Raw genomic sequence first — 19,997 nt, 5'->3', positions numbered from 1 at the left:
ATTTTATCAAGACAGAGACACTGAATTTTAACCCAATAAAAAAAAAACAAAAAAACTTTCAGTTGAATTTTATATACTTTATACTCCCAAGCGTGAGATTTAAAAAGGCACACAGAAGATGCTCTGAAAGCTATATGGTTTATTTTTGTCTTTTTGAAACACTGACTCACAGAGAAAAAATATGTCTTCTGTGTCTTTAGCTTTTAATTTTGTGGTGCATTAACATTATCAAAAAGCGATAACTGGCTTCATATTGTGATCTGCTTCATCTCTGTAACAAATCAGAGCACACCTTTTCACATAAATTATATAGAAACAATGGAATCACATAATAAATATCTAATAAATTGATGAACAAGTTACTTAATAATATGCTGTGAAATAAAAAGAACCGAACAAACATCGCAATCATAACCCTAACCCATAATGGTAGCAAGTCCTGCACTTTTGAGATCATTATTGCCTCTTTATGACTGAGTCAGCAAAGCTCAGAAACCATCTTGGACTCCTGACAAGCCAGTTAACAGTTTTACCTCAGCCTCATGAGCAGCCGTAACAATCTGTCATAACTGCAGGCTCATAGAATGAAAAAAAATGTAGGCAACTTTATTTCATAACATCTATAACAACAACCTCTGGTACGCGTGATGTGCAGTCTCTCACAACCTGCTAAAATCTGTCTGGTTCACAAAACAAACAAAAAATCACCAACAGTAAAGAATTTTCAATAATTTGCTTGTTCCAGCATGTTTTACATTGTCCTGTTAATTTACCAGCATCATATTGAAACAGTGGCAGACTAGGACAGTCTGCCTCCTCCCAGATGGTGTCATCATTAAACCTTGCGTTGAGCTTGACTACACGTGTACACACACACACACACACACACACACACACACATAAACATACACCCAGTGAATACTAAGTGCCAAGTGGTGAAAAATATTGTCAATCATAATGACGAATGATACCTAAGGCGTGCCAGGAAACAATGATCTTGGTAATAATAATGATGTGAATAGCACACTTTAATGGGCTCAGACCCACATGGACACATAGCGCTGTTTTATTATTATTTTTTTTTACATTGCTGCCTCCTCAGCACCATTCTTCTCTGACATGATGGATATGATGCAGTCTGTTTGATGACATGATTATAGAATTAAAAAAGATCACAATGGCTGTCTGAAGGCATCAGCAGTACAAGAAAGTAAAATGATCATATTATTATGCAAGTCACCTGGAGATAAAACCAAGTTGTCTCTAAAAGAATTGGCATGTGCAGTAGGAGACAGAAGACAATTTAATTCTGCAGTTGAGCCTCTGTGAGAGTCAGGGAAGTGTGAGCACAGCACGTTTGCTTAAAGCTGCTATACTATTTGCTTCATAAAAACAAAAGATGAAATGACTGTCTGCAGTAATGAGTTGCTCATTGTGACAAAAACATGACCTAGGTTGTGCAGCTCTTTGTTTTTAGTTTATTCACTCTCATCGTTTAAAATATCATCTGCAACTCATTGAGTTATCATTTTCAGTGTCATGCTCCCAGATGTTTCAACTTAAACAAATATTTGTGAAATACGCTGCATTTTCTGTCTGAATGTGTAGTCTGCAAGCAACACACGCAAAAAAGAACTGAAGTGATAGAAACACAGAGAAACACCTCCACCTTCTGAACAAACTGGTAGCTAGATGATATTTTTGCAGATTGTAAGCCTCTCTGTGTCCACTGGGAATGCCTCTGGAGCACTGCTTTCCTTTTCTCTTCTCTCCCTAAAGAAAAGATGAGCTGCTGTACTTCCCTGACAGACTCAGTCTTCAGAGTGTCAGGAGTTTAAAACCACAGCTAGGAGCTGTACATCTAACAAGCGTATGTTTTGTAATGCTTTTGAAAAAACATTGGCCTGCATTGACACGGAGCTAATACAATGATATTTAGCCTTTGAAGTAGGTGATTACATGCCCACTCTCTTTGTGGGTCTGTGCATAATGTCTGATGCCCAGCAGTTATATGGCATTGCTACCTCAGACTTGTTTCCTTTTCCCCTTCCTCCTCTTCGTCTCTGTTTTTTCTCTGTGCGTCAGTTCTGCCGCCCTCCAAATCTTCAGGCTTTGTGTTTGCTCTCCCTGAGGCTTCCCTCTTTCATTTTGCATCTCTTTGTTTCCATCTGTCTCGCAACCTCCTGTCTCACTCAGCTCCTTCCACTTCCCACTCTGTTTGTCTTTCACTTTGTTTGTTTATTCACTGTGCTATTTTTCTCTTTTAAATGTGTTTGTTTTTCTTTCCGGTTGCAGTGGTCCTTCGGATTCTACCTCACTCATAACCAGGGACAGAACGGCTTTGAATTCTTCTTCAAGACCAAAGAATTGAAAAAGAAGTGGCTGGAACAGTTTGGCATGGCCATGTGAGTGTGTTTTTTCTGTGTGTGTGTGTTTCTGTGTGTCTATTCTTGTATCACAGTGTAATTAAGACTGTGTGTCTCTCGTTTCTCAGCAGTTTTGTGGCAAAGCATCAAAATGTAACATGTCCTTCCTGTTCTTCAGGTTGGCCCACACCATGATTTTTATGTGACAGTGACTCAAAGATGAACTGATAGCTGATGATTTAGTGACTCTAACACAGAGAAATATTTCAAACCAAGCTCCCGAATATAGCGCTTTACACACTAAAAGCACAACAGGTTCCACTGAATTTACGCGTCAGGTGTAATTTCACTAAGTTAACCTGTCCTTTTCCTGAACTAAATCCAAGTATTCTGTTGAATGATAGTACCTCAAACCAAACGTGCCACGTAACAGTAGATTGCAGAGGCATGTCTCATTGTGTAGAACCATAGTAACAGACTTTCGAATATCTAGCTTTTTGGTTATCAAACATTATTTAGATGCTGAAGTGAAAAATACCATTTAAATCAAATTAAAATCACATGAAAGTTATAATTCAAATGTGAATGTGCAATGTGATGAAAGTTACACGAGACAGGGCGACAGGGCTGAGATGTCACATGTCTCCTTAATATTCATGATGAAGTGAACTTTTTTTTCTATGTGTAGCTGCCTGAGGCTGGTATGGAGTGAAGGGCGACCTTCCTCATAAACACACACAGGGATGCTTCTCAGCAGTACAACACATCATTCATATGGTGGAAACCGTACATGCCTAGGCAGCCCTCCATCCCAATGGTAACAAGAAGTCTTAGTCCCATATAACAGAAAACGAAATGGATGTGAATAGATCTAAACTTTCATGAAGTGACAAAGCTGGGTGGAAGATGTAGCTGTAGCTGAGAAGGCTACTGAATCTCATGAAAACTCTGCACCTCTGTGAGGCCAGCTCCCTGTGTTATCAGGATAAGAATAAAACCAAACTATTATACAAACAGTGACATGGTAACATTCTGCCTTATTTGTCATGTTTTTGTTTTTTTTGTTTTTTTAATCAACAGTCGTAAAAAATCATATTGGGGACAGCACAGCTAACATGAACAGCTAATCTGACTTTTCTGAAGCTACCATTGGAACAGGGTACTTTAGCAGTTAGTAACAGCAACTTTGACAATGGCCTGTGAGTGCCCCCATTTACCTCAGAGCCTCCCTTGGATGACCCCTGTGGTTCCTGCACTGTGTGACTGAACAAAACCAGGGGATATCATGTAAAATAGATCATGTAAACATGTGAAAGGTGTGACAAGGTGAAAGCTGTTCATTTCAGATCATACAACTATTCAGTCTTGACTCTGAATGTTGCTCTGTAGAAGTGATTCAGCTCTTGAGAGAAATGGACAGAATGAAATGTTCCCTTATTTTCAGTTTTTAACCACATCCATTAGAGGTTGTTTTTCGGCTTAAAAAAGTTTGATGACCAAAATGCCACTTTATTCTTGTCTCTGTACTTCCTCCATAAAAACCTCTTTGTCATTATTTTAGAGATAAAATGATGGACTGAATGAAAAACTTCCTTTTAATTACAATTGGAATTTGAATGTTGATGCTAAGGGGCATAGAATCATGTTAGTGTGGCACATGCATTACTATTAATGTAGGCTGCAGAAGTTTTTAGCGCTTGACCCATAAAAGGAACAAAATGTTTGGATTGATGTTTTCCCCTTGATTCCCACCACTGTCTTTTAAATGCATCTCTCTCAACCCTTCAATGTCAAAGCGTGGTGGCTGGAACAGAATAGAGGGACTATTATCAGGGCCCAAACATGTGGAAGCACACAAACCCTGCAATTGATACAGAGGTTCAATCTGTTATTGTTTTTCTTTGCCATTATTTAAGCTGGTCAAAAATGGCTTTCTGTAAGATCTGGTGATTGCACTTATGCTGGTGGTGACGACTTCACTAAGTTGAACGCAAGAGGAGATGAAAACAGCTTGCTGCCTTCATTTCTAAATTGTACTAGTTATCTTGCTGCTAAATGAAACCACATTGTCTCCAGTCTGAGATACAGACAGAGTCAGCTGCATGACCATCATCACTATCAGTTCATGTTACACATGGTGTCCAGTGGGGTATACCTTCACACTATATGCAGTCACTTTTAGCAGATTTACTACATTAACACCAACTAGTCTGCTTTTCTGTTCACAACTCTCATGTTTATATACTTGTGATATGGAAGTACATAACTATTGTTATAGCTTTAATATATGGTTAATATTGTTTTGATGAGCTTCACTGATGGAAATCAACCTTGTCATTATTTACCAAGGGACAAAATGAGAGTTCTGTGCCTCCGGTTTCCTCCCACAATTCAAAGACATCATGTTTAAGTCAATTCGTGACTCTAAATTGCCCTTACGTCTCTGTCAGTGTGTATGTGTTGGCCCTGCGATAAAATGGCGACCTGTGCAGGGTGTACCCCGCCCTTACCCAATGTGAGTAAGTATTGGGTCCAGCATCCCCTACGAAACAGATAAGCGTTAGAAGGCAAGGCAAATTTATTTGTACAGCACAAGTCATACACCAGGCAATTCAAAGTGCAAAAGCTTAAATTAAAATCATAAATAACAAAAACATTTCAAAGAAAAAGAAAGAAAGAAAAAAAGAAATTTGAATAAAATATAGTATGAATTGGAATTATTAAAATAATTAATAGCAATTAGAATGATTAAAATCATTAAAGTGATATATTGAATCTAAGAAAAAGCTGTAGCGAATAATAACATTTTCAAGCCTGATTTAAATGAATTAACAGTTGGTGCAGACCTCAGGTGTATATGGAGGTTGTTCCACAGGTGAGGCGTATAATAACTGAAAGCTGCTTCACTTTGTTTGGTTCTGATTCTGGGAACACACGGTAGATCCATCCCTGATAACCTGAGGGGTCTGTATACTTCATATGGAGTTAATAAGTTGAGAATATATTTTTGATCCGAGACCATTTAGTGCTTTGTAGACCAACAGTAAGATTTTTAAGTCTATCCTTTTACTCACAAGAAGCCAGTGTAGTGATCTGAGGACTGGTGTAATACGGTCTATTTTTCTGGTGTTTCTAAGGACTCTTGCAGCAGCATTCTGGATCAGCTGATTTTTTGTGTAGGCCAGTAAAGACACCATTACAATCTACTGAAAATTAATGCATGGACAAGTTTTTCCATTTCTTCTTTAGACAGAAATCCCTTAACTCTGGCTATATTTTTCAGGTGGTAATAAGCTGATTTTGTAAAGAGCTTTAAATGGTTGCTAAAATTGAACACAGAATCAATAATTACACCAAGATTTCTGGCTTTATCTGTTGTTGTCAGTGACATGGAGTTAAGGTGAGGGCTGATCCTTGACCTTTCATTTTTGGGCCTGGGAACAATCACGTCTGTCTTATCTGTATTAAGATGAAAATTCTGGCACAGCCACTCATTGATTCGATGAAACGCATACTCGTGAAATGAAGGCACTGTAATCATGTGATGACAGAAGTATACAGTTGTGTGTCATCTGCCTACATATGATAAGAAACATTATGGTGCGCCATAATCTGAGCTAGGGGCAACATTGAAAAGAAGTGGTCTGAGAACGGAACCTTGCGGCACTCAACACATATTCTTTTTTCTTTCAGATGCATGGTCACCAACTGACACAAAGTAGTCCCTATCTTGTAAATAGGATTTGAACCAGTGTAGATCAGTGACAGTAAGTCGCACCAACTTTTCCAGTCTGTCAAGCAGTATGTAATGATCAGTCGTATCAAAGGCAGCACTAAACTCTGATAATACCAAGACCCAAGTTTTGGAGGCATCATTATTCAGATGCACATCATTTAAAACTTTGATAAGTACAGTCTCCGTGCTGTGGTGTGGATGAAATCCAGACTGAAATGCATTAAAAAGATTGTTCTGCATCAGTGAAGATATAGATGAATGAATGAATGTATCTTGACTTGCACATTTTTGGGGGTATTTCTAAAGATAAAAGAGGACGGCAGCAAAGTATTTTATTATGAAATACAGTGAGTGCTGGAGCTACAGTCAGATATTTCACACCTTTATCTTTCACTCGATGTTTTAATGACTCAATGTTTTAATGACCTAAACATCTGAGAGAAGTTATGCTCTGTAATGTTGTAAAAACTCACAGCGAAGCTTCACACAGTCATTGTAGTTTGTTGAGAAAGACACTGAAAGTGAAAATGTTGAACTTACTTTAAAACAAGTCACTACTGATTATTTCAACCTCAAATGTGCTCATTGGTACTGATATGGATGCATGAAAAGAAGGGCAAATCTGACCTCTGACACTTGGCAAGGCCAAAAATATTATCATGTAAATCGAAACTCTATAGTAAAACCAAAAATGAGTCTTAAATGTCAAGGTGTGTCATAGGGCTGACTTAAATCTGCCAAAGAGATATTGATCATTTAATCTATGTTTGTAATATGTGTGTAAAATGTGTTTGTAAAAACTTATGATCTCCTTTGATAACTTTGGTTTTCCTCATTGTGCACATAATCTGTGGACAAAAGAAATATGCCAACAATTACCACACAATGCCATTTAATATTTCAGCTATACTATATAAATCATATATTATCATAGCCATACTGTGCTACCCATTCCCACTGTTTGTCACTAAACCCCCATCACATACAGCCACATTTTCCTCCCAGTCATCCAGGGATTCCTTTGGTCCATGCTAAGACATCTGATCTGTCATGAAATCAACAAATTGTTAGGTGTCTGGCTGTCAGCCACAGCAGCAACAAATTGGTTAAGAGCACTGTGGCTCTCTGACAGGTGCACTTAATTAAAACACAGAAAGGAGAAGAGGGAATAAGTTCAAAGCAGCAGGCATTAACAGAATGTGAAGAAGAGGATTAGGGGGATGGAGATTGGTTTGATGTGAGACAGAGAGAACAAGAACTTTGGCAGATTACAGTTTGGGACTGAATTAACAAAATGAGAATGTAGAGAGGTGCTGTCAGAGTACCTGATGAGGGAGCAGTTGTTTCCTCGTGGGCCAACTTTAGTTAAACCACCCACAGTTTTCTTCCTGACTCTGACCCAGCAGCTGCCAGGGCTTGGAGGTCAGTCTGCTCTGCATACAAGAAAGAGGCAGGACATGTAAACCCCAGCACTCACTGTCTCAAGAGGCACACAGCATCCTAAGAGACGGTACACACCCAGGAAACCGGGTGTTTGAACTGCCGCTCTAGGAGATTCAAGGTGCTGAAGTCTTATACAAACAGACTCAGGAACAGTTTTTACAACTGCGCAATAGCAAAAATCAGTGCAAACATTTAATTATAGAATAGTGATGTACAATTTTACGCCACATTTTAGTCCCTCAGTCAGACTAACTCTTTTTAATTCTAATAACAAACACCTACACATGTTAAGCCTATGCAACAGTGTCATCATGTGCCACTATGGCAGCACTGAAAAAAAAAAAAAAAAAGCCCCTCTTCGATATAAAATAAGCAGACCTTTATCATGCACAAACACGTGCACACACACACACATCACTGTCCCTAGGGGCTGTGAACACCTCTTGTGTTCAGAGCTTGCCTGTTTTCTCTCCTTTTCTGCCTATTTTTTTTATTTCTTACCACTGCTCATCACTGTCATGGTGATGGAGGCATGGTCTCCCAACCCCCTTTCAAGCTGTAGGAGATGCACCACATTAAGTGTCCTTCTATGAAAATGACCTCCCAGTGCAAGTGGGTTATAAAGCCTCCAACAGAGTTGAAGACTGAAGTAGGTTTAAAAATCACTCTCATAAATAATTTGTGATTTCACCTCAAAAAGATATTTGTCCGTATATAGACGCACACAATACAAAGAGAGGCTATATTGAATAGTGGGATGAATGTGTCTCTGTGTGCATTTTTGTATATCATCTTATCATTTCAAAAAGTCCAAAAAAAATAAGGATCCAAACTATATAAATGTGATAAAAACACTCTGACACTGAATATTTAGCTGACAGTGATGAGAGACCTTTATTATTCGTTTTAGAGTCACAGTCTGAATTCTTACATTTGAGGCAGTTTGTCCCCAAACTCTGGACATCAGAGCCCTTCATTCATGAGCATGAGAATTTAATGGTCATTTCTACTTGAAGTGTCTCAGCATGTGATTTTATTTTGTAGTTCATTGTCATCCCTGATCTTTGTAGGTAGGAAATAAACCCCAAAGCTTCCTTTTGTCTTGTTCAGCTGTCATGTTTGGAAGGTGGTGTCCATGGTTGTTCTTAACTAAGATTAGGAAAGTTTGTAGATTTATTTATTTTGATCTTTTTTTTTTTTTTTTTTTTTTTACCTAATGACGACTGTTTCTTGTTTAGATCCAACATTCGTCCTGAGAACGCCACGAACAACTTCCACGAGTTTCGTATGCACACTTTTGATCGGATCACCTCCTGTAACTCCTGCCACATGCTCCTAAGGTAATACACACACACAAACACACGTACTCACACATGGACACACATTAAAGGAGGTCGAAAATCTCCTGAAGGCTGTTGTCAGACATAAAGACTGAGTACAGGATGTGGACTTTTTTCCCTTCAGGAATCCTATAAAACCACTCCTCTCCTCCTGTTCCTCTCTAGTGTACCCTGATACTCGTCACTTTGCCTTCTCTCCTTTCTTTCTCCACACGTGCCTTATTTACACAAAGTTTCTTTAGCATTTTCTGAATCGTATCAACAACCAGAAGACCACGCCTCAGTGTCCTTCTCACATCGGGAACGACTAAGTGGTTTCACCTAGGAGGACAGTGAAGAAAAATGTCTGTCACACTTAAGCACTTCTTCAAGGCGAATGATGGGGAAGGGGAACAAGATTACGCACTGCAAATATACAGAGTCACACACTGAGACCATCAGTATTTTTATGAGAAAAACAATTCCAGATACTTACCATCATCTTCTCCTATTTTCTTAATTATTGCTCAGGCTCATTTAGTATACATTGTTAATTTGGACATGCTGATCAAGATCATTCTCTTGCTTCTTTTTGTTTGTAGACGCGTGTGATCAAATTAAGAAATCTTATGCGATTTAAAGATGTGTATGACATGTTATCTGTTGAAGGAAAAGTGTCTGTGCTGTGCTATATTACTGTATATTACTGTACTATCTACTGATATATTCAACTGTCAGTTAAGATGAGCCAATTCCTTTGTTTGATTCTTCTCAAATCCAACACACACTGTGTTTCTGAAGTGGACACAAAAACACCAGTAGGCTGGGAGATGAACTCCAATTTTCTCTGAGAGGTTAACCAGACAATTAATAGGGGAGCGGAGCAAAGTAGTCTTTGCTTTTATTTCATTTTAATAGGGACCTCAGAGATTTTTATGCAAATGGTAGTCAGAGCATACATATTCTACTGCTGTGTGCACAAGAAGAGTTTCATTGTTTCCTTTGCAGCATTTATTAGATATGAGCTGAGAGAGTTTTTTGTCAGAGTCAGTATCAGGATAATTTGAGGCTACCTGTCACACCCATGAAGCTCTGGTAGAGAGTGTTGGATCCTGTGCGATTGCTGCTGAGGTGAAACATCCTGGTTTTGAATTCAGGCTGGAACTGGAAGAAATCATATATACTGATCACACTCAAGAGATCCAATTTTTTAAAGAATCACCAAAGTAATTGCAGTCCAGCAGGAGGGCACAGGATTGTCATGGTCAGGAGATTTCACTCTAAACCACAAATGTCAGGGAAGTAGTCAGGAGATCAGCAGAGGGTTGCTCTGAAACACATGTCAGAATGCCCCTTCAGCATGCAGCTCTGGACTAAATATATTTTTGGCCTCAAGTCATTCTGCATGTGTGTGCATGGGTCGCTGCTGCTGTCCATGGCATGACTTCTTCTGTTTTTCTGTCTGCAGGGGCATCTTTAACCAGGGATACCTCTGCTCCAAGTGTGGCGTAGGTGCCCATAAAGAATGCCTTGGCCGCTTTGGCTGTTGTGGAAAAACAGGTAAGTCACTACTGCTGTATACAGAAGTATACATTTTAGCAGCACACAGACTTCTCCTGTCTGCAACAAACCTCCCTTTATCATTGATCTAAGAAGCAGACATAAGAAGCAATGTGAACACAGTGACAGATGACACATAATGGTGTATGAAACCTGATCTATGAGTGTGACTTCGGGTGTGAGGGAAAACTGTTGCACTGTAATTTACAAAAGCTACATGGTGACATTCTGAAAGGGAAATTGGAGAAAACAAATGGGACTGTGGCATTAAGGAGGTTTGCTCTAAATATTTAGGAACTCTATAAGTTCTCTTATTTCTGTAGACCAAAGTCACCCAAGTATTCAATCAAATGTTCATTCAGAAACTCCCTCACTTCCTTGGGTGGTTTTGACAATTCAGATTACCTTAAAGGCAATGTCACTCTGTACCACTGCATAGATCCCCAAAGCCTAAAAAGCATTTTTTTTTCTGAGGAGTTCTAAGAAACAACAGATTTATTTTTTTATTATGCCACTGTTGAGTGCCTGTCACTCAGCTCCCTATACAGGAGCTCAGGAAGAAATGGAGGGAAAACATCAGTTATGTAGAATGAAAAGGGGGCCATCATAAACCAGCTTTATATGCTGTGTGTGTGTGCGTTTGTGTGTCTATGTGTGAGCAAGAGAGGGGAAGAGAGAGAGCGAAGAGGTGATAGAACAAAAGTCACACTTTTTGTTTGCGAAAGTTGTGTGTGTGTGTGTGTGTGTGTGTGATTATGTTCCCTATGGCAAGTTGCCAGCTTGTTGGACCTGGCATCTGTCATGGTACGATCAGGTCACAGAGGCAATAACACCAGTCCCAGGCCCACCTGGGTACAGCATGAAGCTGAGGAGATTTGGAGCAGAATTATGAATAGTGGGATGTCAGTTTCAATCTCCCCCTCTTTGTCAAATCATAATTATTTTAAGAAATCAGAGACGAGCAGTCTAAGTATCACTTATTTTAATAGGTGACACTTTTATTTGGTACCTGCTGCAGGGTTGTAGTCAGAGAGCCCCACCATTATGCACAGCCACAAGATTACAGTTTGTGTGTGTGTGTGTGTGTGAGACAGATAAGCAGTTATTGAACAGCATTTACCTCTGTTATCAGCTCCTTGCTGTGTACTTGTGTAACAGGTCAAAGTTCACTTGAGGAACAACAGGCAGTCCTGTTGAATAATGTGTGTGTGTGTGTGTGTCTGTGTGTGTAATTGCAGGTATGCAAGTGGTTTGTAATTGTTCTGTTTTTTCGCAGGTACAGCAGTATCTACGTACATGTTTGTGTGCTGAGGTGTGTGCTTGTGTGTGTCTAAAGGGTGTAACCCATTCCTCAGGGAGCCAATGAAAGAAACTGGTGGAGCAAAAACCTCAGGCCTGCCCCCCTCCCTCTCCACCCCCTGCTTCGTTACCTCCTCTATCCCTGCTGTCAGGTAGTGGCAGCACTGCAAAACAAAGCAAACTGCGGTCAGACACGAGTGTCTACCTTCTTCACTAATGAGGGAGTGTTGCCTTGTACCAGTGAGTTAGTTCAAGTGCTTGCATGCCCTCACCAACCTGTCATTCACCATGCCTGTTCTCAAACTTCTTTCAGATCCCGGCTCCGTCAGAACTCAGGTGAGCATCTGTGTCTGTCTGTATGTGTGTGTGGTGATGTGTCTGTCTGTGTCTTCTGTTTGCCTCTTCTCCAAAGGTTTGCATGCAGCTATTTGCTGAGGAGTCTCCAGCCACCTGATGCCAGAGATGATACTGTTTTTGCAGGTCTCCTTCAGTTGGCTTAGTTCTTTCCTAAGATGATGTGTACCTTACAGCTACTGTATTCCCCAACCAGGAATTAGACAAGGTGCTCGAGTGCAATGACAGTTAAAGATTTATGCAAACAATTCCATCCTATCAGCAAAAACCAAAAAAAAAAAAAAACTTGGATAAATAAAGATATGGCAATTTTGTATTGCAACCAATTAAATGTGTTTTGCACACAAAACGTTATAAACAGAAAGAAAGTCCAAACTTTTAGTTAAACTTGTTCTGCTCTGATGAAGTGCTCACAAAGACTGCCTGAATACACTGTTTGTTCTGCTGTTAGAAGCAGCTACACTGTTCTGTTTGCAACCCTGCACTTTCTGATTATCAACAAAAAAACAAAAACTAAATCCTTATAAATAATAAAGATTGTTTTTTCATCCTCGAAGAACAAAATGTAGAAAATATATTTGTTTACAAATGAAAAAAAAAATCACATCAGTTTCAGTGCACTCCATGGAAGTAGTTGTCTTGCAGTGAAACACACAGTAAGTGGCAGTGTGTGCGGGATGTTCTGTGGCGGCATCTTCTCCAGGCTTTCTACATGTAGTGAGACACCGTGGACTACAGTTACAGAATTAGTTATGTGTGTGCTTTGTTTACTCTACTGGATGAACTTTGTATGCATTTCTGCTTAAGCTGTGTACTTTCTTCATTGCAGTGGATTGCATGTGTCTATGCACATCCATGCATGTGTTTGAGTGTCACCTTCTCTGTGTATTTTTACAGGGCAAAGCTCGAGATCCAGGTGAGAAACTCTAAACACTACATCACACCAGAAGTCTTCCAAAGTTACACACTTTTGTGTGTATTAGGTTGTCTGGCAGGATTGGCAGTACATTTATATGAATTGCAACCGTGATAAAGTCCTGTTTTCTTTTCCTCGTATCAGAGGTAACCCTGCTCAGTGGGAGGTGGTGGCGTACTTGGTAGCTATTAAGTGTTTTTATCATTGCAGCTGAGATTCACTCTGTGACTGTGAAAAGCTCACATAAACAGTTTAGATTGAATAAATCCAAAGTTACAGGGATTATATATCTACCTCCCTCCTTCCCTTTCTATCTCTCAATGTTTGTCCAACAGAGAATATGAAAAACACAGACTCACTGTTGGTGTGTGTTTAGCTACAATACACCAAAGGCCTTTAATATCCCGTAAACCTGGTTTCAACACCCATTTCTCCATCACTACATCCATTATACTGCAGAAAATCATTTCTGAATGAAGATACATTAAAATCAATAAGCATTTGATTGCCCCAGCTCTCTGCATTTCATAATATTTCAACACTGTTCTCCTTGTCTGTTTTACGTGTGTACTACTAACACATGGTTGTCCTTGAGTCCGTAGGAACATAATTTATGCTCACAAGACTTAATTCTTCATGGCCTTGTGTCTTTAGAAGTCCTATTCAGGCAGGCCAGCACATGTCAGGCTGCTACAGTGCTGGAACCCTGAAAGAAAAGCAAGGCAGATACATATATATTAGCTTCTAATACAGTGCTGACGACTTCTCTATTATTTGCCTTTAGCTTCACTTTTCTCTTACTCTGCCTTGAATTTCTTTTATCACTTATTTTGTTCCCTGAATGACACTATCACCATGCAAAACCGACGAAGGCAGATATATGCTTAATTCTTAATTCTTATTCTTGTGCATATAAGATATGTAGCCACTAGGGGTGAGCAAGTACATCACCATTGGTATCCACTATTTGTATCCATATCTGTTCAACCATCTACAGTATCTGTATCCGTATTTGTATTCATAAGGAGCGGGACTTAAACCATAAGTAGACGCGGTTTACGCAAAAGTTGTATTTTTAGGCCTGAAATTGATATGAGATGTCAGAAGTATTTATTGCAATATTTATTGTAAGCATCAATATATATTTTATTTACAGCTCAAATTCTATTACACCAAGGTAAGACACCAAGCAATCCGACCGAAAAAAAAAAAAAAACAGTGCAAATGAGAAACGCGATGCAGGCTGCAAACAGCCCTGTCTGTTACACAAGCACTGCTTCTGTTAAGAATCAAGTTTTTACCCCATAACCACATAAAGCGGGGCAGATTTGAAACGTTCGTGTTATAAAAAGCTATTTTAAACTGGTGTAGTAGTGTGGGTGTAGCCTAACTTATGCAAGAAAAAGGGATTTTATTGCTTTTAGGTTAAATGATGATCTTACCGGGGGACTCGATCAGGTAGTTGTAAATATCTATGTATTTCACCTCCGGCCATCCAGTGGCATCATTTCTCCATGAAAATGAAGGCAAACAGAAGGGGCAATGAGAAAGGCCCACATATGAGTTTTTAACTGTACCGGTTTTTCTCAGGTACAGCTAGCATGTTAAAATAATCATCTGACATGGTGAAATCATGTTTTAAGCTACAACACTAGACGGTCTATTTTAAATTGTGCTGCCGATTGTTTTCTCCTCCGCTGGGCGTGGCTTTCAGAATATGACGCGTTGCTCTCTGTGTATATTTAAATTCAGTTTTGGTGATTTCTTGGTGAATAATGGGATGTTGAAAATCAGACCAAAGTCATTCTAGCAAACAAGTTCAGCCTGATTAAAAGCTACTTCCTTTAGTGGAAACCCATATTACCTAAAGACCATAGTAGTAGATAGAGTAGAACAGAATGATTTCTTTATTATGACTATGATTAGTTTTTGTAAAATCTCAAGTGATCAGTTGTTTCTGATCAGTTCCTCCTAAGAGGCCTGACGTTGTGCAGCGGCACTGCTGATCTTTTCTCTCCCAGCCCAACTCTGGATAAATTATAACGGCTCGTTATCTGTGACATGATAATGAATAATGGAAAGGCAATGATTTGGGAGAACACATGTGACAAGGGGTGTGTATACACGTAAGCTTCCACTGATTACTGCCTGTTACAGGGCCATGACTAATTCAGAATAGAATAGAGACACATCTTTAGAATAGAATGACAAACAAACACTTTTCAACCAGACATCTGATGCACACTTGTGTATACTTGCATATACACACATACAGAGAAAATCACACAATGGTACAGTTTTTACAAAAACAGGCAACACATAACTTCTAGCACTGCTTCCTTCAATGACATTATATAATAATGACATCATACTAAATATGAAAAACTATTAGACCGATTATTGGGTTAAGGTCTATTAGTGCAGTTTGCAGAATAATGAGTTCAGGTTTGTACTGATATTAACTGAGGTGACCACGGGCACTAATCCTGTCCCTCTTACAGGTCTGCCCAAAATGCTGGTCATCAGGAACTACTTTGGTGTGCCAAGTCCCTCTTCTGGTCCAGCTCTCAGCATTCAGACGGGTGACATCATTGAATTAATCTGTGCTGACCTTCACAGCCCCTGGTGGCAGGTCAGACGCCACACTATGTCTTCAGCACATATTTTACAAGACTAACAAATGGAAATGCTGTGTTTGATGCTCTCATTTCTAACCCTCATCCTGACCTTTATTACAGCTAAGAATGATGTGTGTGTCCATGCCTCATAAGTCACATCAGACTTAGTTTTTATTATCATTATACATATCAACTTCAACTGAAGTCATGTTTAGGTTGGTATCATACTGTAATGGAGAGTCAGATCAACGTCCATTAGAACATTCTTCCCAAACAAATTAAATTGTTGGTAACCTGTCAACACCCACAAGAAAGTTAATATCCCAAACATTCAAATATTTTTGTTTTATGCAGTTGTGACAAACACTTGCAGTAATCCTCACAGGTGGACAAGAGATGAACTGTTTCTGGAAAAATTATGCATGGTTTTGTAGTTGTCAAAGTGTGACAGAGTAAAAGTCATAATAATTGCATAAAGATTTACAAGTGCCCTGGAAATGCCACCGTATTGACATGAATTCCTGTTATGTTGTAAACAGACATGTAACAAGGAAACCAAAAAACGTCATAACAGTTTATACAAAACACATGAAGTAGATACAAAATTCAATTAACCCTGTATAAAAGGTTCATTGGAGTCACCAACACTCAGTAAACATTCAATATCCATCTCCTTTGTAGCCAGCAAACCCGAATAACTTCTGTTCTGGTGTGCATGACAAATAGAATCGATGGCCATAATTTCATTTCATTCACAGGCAACCATCTGTTCACTCCATCAATGTTACAAGCTATTATCATTATCACACTCTTAGCCAGGATGCAGCAGAGAGCACTTATAATATGTCCTGATGTCGCAGGGATGTGACGAGTGGAGATCACCAATCCAAAGAATATTATTTTAAAATGGATAGGGCAGAGTGCAGATTGTGTCTCTGACATACTGTCTGATGGGGTGTTAGAAAACACATCCCTCTGTCCCTTACTCATTACGTCCTGTAATATAACCCATGGAGAGCTGATCTACAGGATCCCACTGATTGAGCTGAAAACTATGAAACAGTAAGAATCCTTCTGAGGAACACCTAAAGTCATGTTCAGAATGTCAGCCCTTAGCTTCCCAGTAAAAAATATTCCTTAATTATTGAACCATCTATCCATTATCTATCTCCTTTAACCATGCAGGTATCCGGGGGGGCTGAAGCTACTTCCTAGTTTACATTGCATGTGGGTTCATCAGTTTGAAAGTTTACATGTCTTCTATTGTTATAGTATCAATTTGTACAGAGGGGAAAATAAACATAAGGCCAGTAACTGTTACAATATATAAATAGTTTCACACAATAAAGAACTGAATCTGCTCAGTGCCTGGCAGACCACTGAATTCACTGAAACGGGAGTCAGTAAAATAGAAACACACCAGGTACAGTGAGAATATGCGACTGTTATCACACAGACAATTGCTACACATTAGCACTCAAGCATGTTCAAAGAAGTATGACATACAACGTGCATTTAAATGTTTTATAGTGGCTTTACAATAGTGAGGCAAACACTTTAATATCAATTATAATACACTGCAGGACAATAGCTGTACCAGCACATACCTCTGAGGATAAACTGTATGATGCATGTGCAAAAATTCCCAGACATGAAATCTATGACTGAATTATTGCCCCATTTAAATGAAATATTTTCTCAGTTCACAGACAAAAACATCATCAAACCACAGTGCCTGAGCCCCATTCAGATAGAGGTTACTACACTTCGGCATCTAGAAAACCCCTGTCTGTTTATATGAACTGAGCCTCCCAATTGTTGATAAATCAGGACACTGAATTTAAAGAGTAGTCACCATGGGGGGAATAAGGAAGTCTCTCTCGTTTTTATCCTCCTGCCAGCCATTATTTCAACAATCGTTAACTAGGGTTGTAAATTTGCTCTGCTCTGTCTGTGTTGCAAGCTAATTGTTCCTGAATTATGGAGATGGAGTCAGCCAGATGTACATAATGCAATTATCTTTCTTTGGTTTCAGGGCAAAATCCTGTCGAAGAAAGAGGTTGGCTTCTTTCCAAGTGATGCTGTGAAGCCGTGCCCATGTGTAAGCCGCATTTCCTTCTCGTCCTTGGCTTCATCGCCATCTGCAGTAGCAGCGAGCAGCATTGTATGAATTCCTCAGCAGCTCTGGGATATGGAAATGGTTGGGGAATATCTGAGCAGGGATGGATCTTCTTGCCCAACACAAGAGTGTTGTCAGTGTGAGGAACTTGACTGGCCTTGTGAGATACTGATAGTTCAATAACAAGCAAGAAACAAATGCATTTCTTATGACAAACAAGTTCCTTAAGAGGAAAACCTTGAAGAGAAGGGGTGTTTTTCTCTTTCACAGAGAGAAATGTAGATGTCCTTTTGAGTGAGTCTCCTCACCACTGCATTCTCATGTTCTATTTGCTAAAATTAAATTCAAATTATGTCCAGCTGCTGCACTAATATAATTGTGATCATATTAACTGTAATCTCTATTTTGTAAAGATAAAGAACATTTAGGGTAGGGTCAAATCACATGCTCCTTATGAGGGCAGATCATCAGTGATAACAGTGTACTGCAAAGCCAGAGCTAAGCATCATATGAAACTAAACAACAAAATCAATAACATATGTCCACTTTATTTCTTTTCTCCAGGTCCCAAAGCCTGTTGATTACTCCTCTCAACAGTGGTATGTTCTTCTCTATGTCTAATGTCTTTCAACAAGAAGGTGAAGTCTTCACTGAGAGCTTGAAGAACTGTAATGAAAATTGGAATTCACCCATTATGTAATGTAGAACAGATCATCAAAACCAGCTCCAGAGGGCAGGGATATTCATTAATTGTCCTTTAATTAAACAATATAGGAAAATGAACTCTTTTCTGCCCTGGAAACAAATCAGAAATCCACCACATAGATTTTACAAGACTGCATGAGCAGCCAATATCTTCAGGAATTTTCAATAGTGAGTGGATCTGGCCATCAGCTTCCCTGTGTGTGCTGGGTTCCAGGTTTGCAGGCCCCATCGAGAGGCTCCAGGCAGAAGCAGAACTCATCAACAGGGTCAACAGTACCTTCTTGGTCCGCCATCGCAGCAGAGAGTACACAGAGTACGCCATCAGCATAAAGTGAGTCATCTACTGGTATCATGTCTTTAAGACATCAATCATAAAGTCCTGTCATATGTTGCTTCCATCAATGTAGATTCATCACTGTGTGGAGTGTAGATTATTTAAAAGTTGTTTGTGAAACTTAAGTCTGTGTACAGTGAATTCATATGTACTGTAGAATTGGTGCTCTTTAAAAATGCCAACCTATGAAGCAATGGTTAAAGAATGCAAGTCTTTTAATGGTTACTGGAGGTTGCCAGGATAATCTGAATAATTTTAATTATTACATCTATATGTAACGCAGTGAAGGTTACGCTTGACAATTAAATGTATTATTTTAAAATCTTATCAAACGAAGGACCCTGGAACCAAATCTAACTTGAAGGGCTTCTGTGGTGAAAACTGTGTGAGCTTAGGCTCCTTGATTTTAAAAATGTTTGTCATTCATAGCATATAAAGTAAAAAAATGCAGTTCTCTATAGAGGAAATAGGTGGATTACTGAGGAAGATAAAGAAACGCCTGGGCCTGTTGCAAAATCTTTTGTTATTGCTTAAAGAACAAGACAAGATGGCATTGTTTCTTGAAAGAGAAGCTTGAAGTCTGTTTATGTCTTCTGCTATTATCAGATTTTACTTTTTCTTACATTACACTTTCTATGCCTTGTTGAATTCTTCAGGTGCATTCAGCCAGACTAAAGTATTGACTAGCTGTAGCTACCACATCTATGACACTAACCCTGTGACCAGTTCATAGTTCCTCTGAAGCTGACTTTGCAATTAATCGCAGAGATGTGTGTGAAATAGACCGCGCCATGATGCTACTCATGGGTCAGAAACGTGCATTTATTATTGCCTGATCTCACAACCCAGAGAACCAGTTTCAGTTAATCAGTTTCAGTTAATCAGTTAATCAGACGCACATCACCATTTAGCTCTGGATTATAGCAAGTCAGAAAGAAAGATCAGTGTAAAGCATACAGGTGGTAAAAATAAACCAGTGGTGTGTAGGAGCTGGAAGGTTTCCCCTCTGTGGAGCAAGCTTCTCTGAGCAATTGGAAACACTTTATATGAAACATATATTTTATGATCCTTTTCCATCACAAGTGGGACTGTTTTCAGTGCCTTTGAGTTCCATTTGTCTGAGTTGCTGGTATTGCAGACATCGGCACTGAACGGAGCTGACTGTTCAGGGTTATTAAAACCTTTCTATGAAAGTGAAATGCTGAGTAGGAAGAGAAAACTTTTTGCA

At 39.2% G+C, this 19,997-nt stretch overlaps 1 protein-coding gene across 2 annotated transcripts in view; it reads left to right on the top strand.

Moving 5' to 3' along the window:
• Nucleotides 1-19,997, top strand: part of vav3 (vav guanine nucleotide exchange factor 3) — a 96,027-nt gene that overhangs the window by 62,858 nt on the left and 13,172 nt on the right. The window contains exons 15-23 of one of the 2 annotated variants that reach the window (XM_029528709.1): nucleotides 2,296-2,405; nucleotides 8,784-8,885; nucleotides 10,333-10,424; nucleotides 12,037-12,059; nucleotides 12,975-12,993; nucleotides 15,495-15,625; nucleotides 17,647-17,712; nucleotides 18,295-18,329; nucleotides 18,650-18,766. In XM_029528709.1, coding sequence (XP_029384569.1) covers nucleotides 2,296-2,405; nucleotides 8,784-8,885; nucleotides 10,333-10,424; nucleotides 12,037-12,059; nucleotides 12,975-12,993; nucleotides 15,495-15,625; nucleotides 17,647-17,712; nucleotides 18,295-18,329; nucleotides 18,650-18,766 — 695 coding nt within the window. Of the gene's footprint in view, nucleotides 1-2,295; nucleotides 2,406-8,783; nucleotides 8,886-10,332; nucleotides 10,441-12,036; nucleotides 12,060-12,974; nucleotides 12,994-13,452; nucleotides 13,491-15,494; nucleotides 15,626-17,646; nucleotides 17,713-18,294; nucleotides 18,330-18,649; nucleotides 18,767-19,997 lie in introns of both variants that reach the window. The other variant, XM_029528710.1, reaches the window with a different exon arrangement.

Source organism: Echeneis naucrates, chromosome 20 (assembly GCF_900963305.1).
Source record: "Echeneis naucrates chromosome 20, fEcheNa1.1, whole genome shotgun sequence".
Classification (NCBI taxonomy): Eukaryota; Metazoa; Chordata; class Actinopteri; order Carangiformes; family Echeneidae; genus Echeneis; species Echeneis naucrates.
Note: the sequence above shows the minus strand (reverse complement) of the source record. Positions and strands in the feature narration are given on the sequence as shown.